General features: G+C 45.1%; 1 protein-coding gene across 1 annotated transcript in view; it reads left to right on the forward strand.

The window, feature by feature from the left end:
• Window positions 1–4,569, forward strand: part of agap2 (ArfGAP with GTPase domain, ankyrin repeat and PH domain 2) — a gene marked incomplete at its 5' end in the record, with an annotated part of 23,497 nt that continues 18,928 nt past the window's right edge. Inside the window, one exon of the mRNA XM_079526613.1 lies at window positions 1–262. Within this exon, the coding sequence (XP_079382739.1) occupies window positions 100–262 (163 nt within the window). The remainder of the gene's footprint in view (window positions 263–4,569) is intronic.

Consider the following 4,569-nt stretch of genomic DNA (forward strand, 5'->3'; position numbering starts at 1 on the left):
TTCCTGCATTGCTTATATGTGCATTTGAGAGAGATTTAGGTGCTCAAATGGGCTGAAACATGCAATTTGGTTCGGTTTACTACAGGTCTATATGTCAAGATGAATAGTGGCGGTAAGTCAGTAAACTCCAGTGCGATAAAAGCTGAGGTGAAGAGGCATGAAGCTGTCAAGACTGCAATCAACAGACTTTTCAAGCAGCTCGAAAGGGTTGCAGATCCACAACTGCGCTGTGGCCTTAAGGTGTATCTCCACAGTATTCAAGGTAAGTTTCACTCTAATTCTTTTTCTGAACCCCCTTCTGAGTATTGGAGTAAGTTATGTTGTATTTGTTTTTTTCTCAGTGAGGAAATATGTTATACAATTCTGAGTCACATAGGCAGAGCTGCTGGGAATAAAGCATTTCTTTGCTATGATAATGTAATGAAGTCAGTCAGTCAGAACACTCTGAGGAAACATAATATGCAGAGCAGACTATAATGCTTGACTGCTTGTGCTTCCTGTGTCAGTTATTTTCACTGAGGGGAAGCAGTGTTCAGTCAATGTAGAATTTCATGAAGCTCACCTCCTGATGCTAGGTGCAGTTATGTAGCCTATTTATCAGACAGACTCACTCAGGAGGACACAAGCAAACAATGGCAGCATCATTGGACAGCCATTGCCATGGTAGCAGCATGGAACCTGCCGTGTTGGCCTACTTCCTGTCTGCCAGTTTGTAACTGCCCACAAAGCCATTTCCTGTCAAGAAAACAGGGCCTTTACACATGATGTTCAAGTGAATCAGTTTTACATAATTTCCTCTAAACCCTATGTTTTTCTTGTAACTATGACATAATCATTATGGCAAATTAATAAGAACAATGCAAATATGTTCCTACTGTGCGTTATGTCATAATGCACACTTGCACAGTAAGAACATCTTTACATTGTTCTTATTAATTTGCATGGATTTAGGACTGGCTCGGAAATAAACCAGGGAATGAAATTTGTCAAAATAATAAATAATCTTTTTGTATTTAATCGATTCATTATCTTGAATTAGTAATTCCACTGTTGGACTGTGTGAAGCATTTAAACCCCAAGTGAGCTGTGGGGTCTCTGTGATCCCAGATCCCCCCCCCCAAATACTTTGTGGCCTTTTTAGGATCTGCCAGATCTTAACACAGAGGCATCCCTGTCCATTAAAACGTTATATCAGATTCTTGCATGATTCGGTTAGTGTCAAAGCTCCAGTCAGGATCAAAGCCTCTGTACTCAACATGAGGCTTGGTTGTGATGCCGTGGAGTTCAGTGCTCTTAGAAAGAGGGTCATTTCTCTGTTGGAGTTACGCAAGTGGGATTCAATCGACTGACTATATGCCAAGAAAAGATTGGGGGGTGTAGACGCTCCAGGGAGCAAAATGAAGATATTTTTTAATTGGAATCTGACTCATTGCAAAGCCGGCAGTGCTCAATGCAGCATGATGGCAGGTAAGGGGGAGATTCAGAGGGTAAGATAGATGCAAGAGGGGTGAGAGAGGACGGCTCACGGTGAAGGAGAAATGAAAAATCACCCAGCATGACCATTGCCCTTGGCCACTGTCCATCTGACAGTATCCGCCTGTGAGTGTCAGTATGTGTGTGTGTGTGTGTGTGTGTGTGTGCGTGCGTGCGTGCGTGCGTGCGTGTGTGTCTGTCCGTATGCTGTGTTTGCTAGTTTGTGTATGGGAGTTTTTCGATCATACAATCCACCATTCCAGAGAGATACATGGGAAAGACACTATAGGGCTATGCCTGTGTAAATCTGTCACACTCAAAATTAGATAATTTTATTTTAACATGCCTATCATCTTTTTATGTTTTTTGGGACTTTTCTACTTTTATTGATAGTACAGAGAGACAGGAAACTGGGAGGATGAAACGGGTAGTGACACGCAGAAAGGGTTGTTGGGCTGCAGAATCAAACCTACGACTTGCTTTGCATTAGATTTCTTTGGGGGGTGGGGGGGGGGGGGGGGGGGGACTCCCCAAGCAGGGGGTCTGGGGCTCCTCTCCTCCCCCATAAACATAGAGTAGATGTAATTTTGTCTGTTCTGATGAATTTAGGGAGTTTGATATTTATCAGATGGAAAATGATGGGTACAGTTTCAGCCATTAAAACAAAAAACGTAGCCCTTCTGCGGGGGTCCTCCCCCAGAAACCTTTTAATATAGCAGATGTAAGTTCCTGTGTTCTGGTGAATTATTTGACTTTGATACCAAATCCAGGAGAACTCCAGGATAAATGACCAGGGGTATTGACAGCCCTGCTCTTATGTGATTTTCCTTTAAGTTTTGTAGGGTGATTTCAAGGGAAAATGAGCAAAAAATAAAATAATTTAATAGGAGCGACATACATTTCCGGTGTTCACTTGATCCCAGGCTATATGCTTCCCCATAGAGCTGAAGGCAGTGTCAGGGTCTTTTGTATTCTGTGTGAGTGGTTATTGCCCTCTCACTAGATGTGGAAGGGAGGAGGGAAGCAGGGTGAGCAGGTGGACAGTCATCATGTGCTATACGATGTTAGTGGGAGAGTGAAAGAAGGGGCCGCTAGGGGCAAAGGAAACTGATTTCCTATCATGGTGTTTTTTTGGGTTGTTGTTTGTTTTGTTGTCAGTGAGTAATTAACATGAAATCGCACGCAGCACTATATCTCAATGATGAATATTGCCGTCACGCTTTTTACACAATGTTCTTATATTTGACAATATTTGACATTATGCAGAATAGCTTCAAAGAAGTACAAACTAAAATGGATTTGATAACTTATATTCTATTTGTTTTATGTAGACAGAGGAACAAATCTGTTCTGAGTGATTCATTTGCATTGTTGTACAATATTGATGTCCATCATGCCCGCATTATTCTCTTCCCCTTTAAAATTTGGCTTTGTGCGGTCAGAGCTTCCCCACTTCTGCTAATGAACACATGCCATAGTAGGAAATAGGCTGCAAATCAATACCTTCACAGGAAATCTCTCTTTCTCTGACATACAATACCCACAATAGAAAATGCACTAAAGGATGAGTAACGAAGGAAGGAAGGAAGGAAGGAAGGAAGGATAGACTGAAGGAAGGAAGCAAGCAAAGTAGGAAGGAATGAAGGACAGACAGAGGGACGGACGGACGGACGTGCAAGAGATGATTGTGCCACCACAGCCAGGAAGATTGTAACACCTTAGCAACAAACAAGCCATGCCTCCTACTGAGGAGGAGCCATGTAGAGAGAGAGTGAGAGATAGAGAGAGAAAGAAACACACACACACACACACACACACACACACACACACACACACACACTCACACTCACACAAACACATGCATGACTGTTGGAGGCAGATGGATGATGTTACTACTATTCCACCATCTGTATAAATTAGGAAAAAAACACTGCTTTCCCTTCACTCCCTCCATATAGCCTACAGACGCATTCAAGCCATCCATCTCTGTTAATGTCATTCTTAACTTGCCTAGCCTGTCTCTCCTTCCCTCTTCTCTCCTCTCTCTCTCTCTCTCTCTCTCTCTCTACCGCCGCAATTTTCTCCTCTAGTCTCGTCTAGTCTCGTCATTTACTAGTCTCGTCATTTACCAGGTCCAACTTGTCTGTGTTGCTTTACCACCAGCCGCTACTACACACGTACCCCCCCCCCCCCCCCCAACATCCCCCACACACACACCTCTGCGCAGAGGGAGAAAGATGGACGGGAGGGGTTGTGGGGGAGAATGAAAAATAAAGGGAGCGAGGACGCTGCACAGTCTGTTTTCTGAGAGAAACAGTGAACGACAGAGAGACAGAAGGAGAGGCAGTGTTTCTCCAGTGCTGTATGGATTGCCTATTGCATCAAGGAGGGGCATGTAGTGGGTGGGACACTGGAGATTCCTATCGGTGCGTGTTTGAGAGGGGGACACAGTGAAAGAGAGAAAGGGACGAGCTGTGCATACGTGTGTGTCTGTGAGTGTGTGTGTGTGTGTGAGAGAGAGAGAGAGAGAGAGAGAGAGAGAGATTTCTTTGGACTCGTTGAACCTGCGGCACGCCGTCTCTGTTGGAGCAGAGGAGCTTGTTGAGCGCTGGGACTCGTCTGAGCGCCTGCTCCATGCTGGTGCTCTGCTGTCACGCTTGATGTCTGACACACTCAGAGGACACAACCACCCAGGGACGGAGAGAGGGGCGTGATGTGGCCGCACGCTCCCTGGATCGGTCATGCATCTCCAGATATCTGCCCGGGATCCCTTTGGCTTCTCTTCCCGATCCCCCTTAGCCCTCGTCAATGTCCTCCCTGTGTGCCTCGGCGAGGCTGCCTGCCCTGCTACCACCACCGCTCCCGCTAAATGGATGCTGCTGTCAAAACACATGTGTGGCTTTGAACGCGAACCCATGATCTAGAGCTGGGGATGCACACACAGCTCTGGGTGTGCTGTACCGTACAGTTTTCGATTTTTGTTATTTATACATTCTTTGTACGGCTGCTGCTTGTCCTCTGTGATGGTGTGAAGCGTACAAATGTATTTTTCCCTTCTAACTAAATCATGATATCAAAAGATGCACCAGGAGGTTT

Source organism: Electrona antarctica (assembly GCF_951216825.1).
Source record: "Electrona antarctica genome assembly, chromosome: 2".
Lineage (NCBI taxonomy): Eukaryota > Metazoa > Chordata > Actinopteri > Myctophiformes > Myctophidae > Electrona > Electrona antarctica.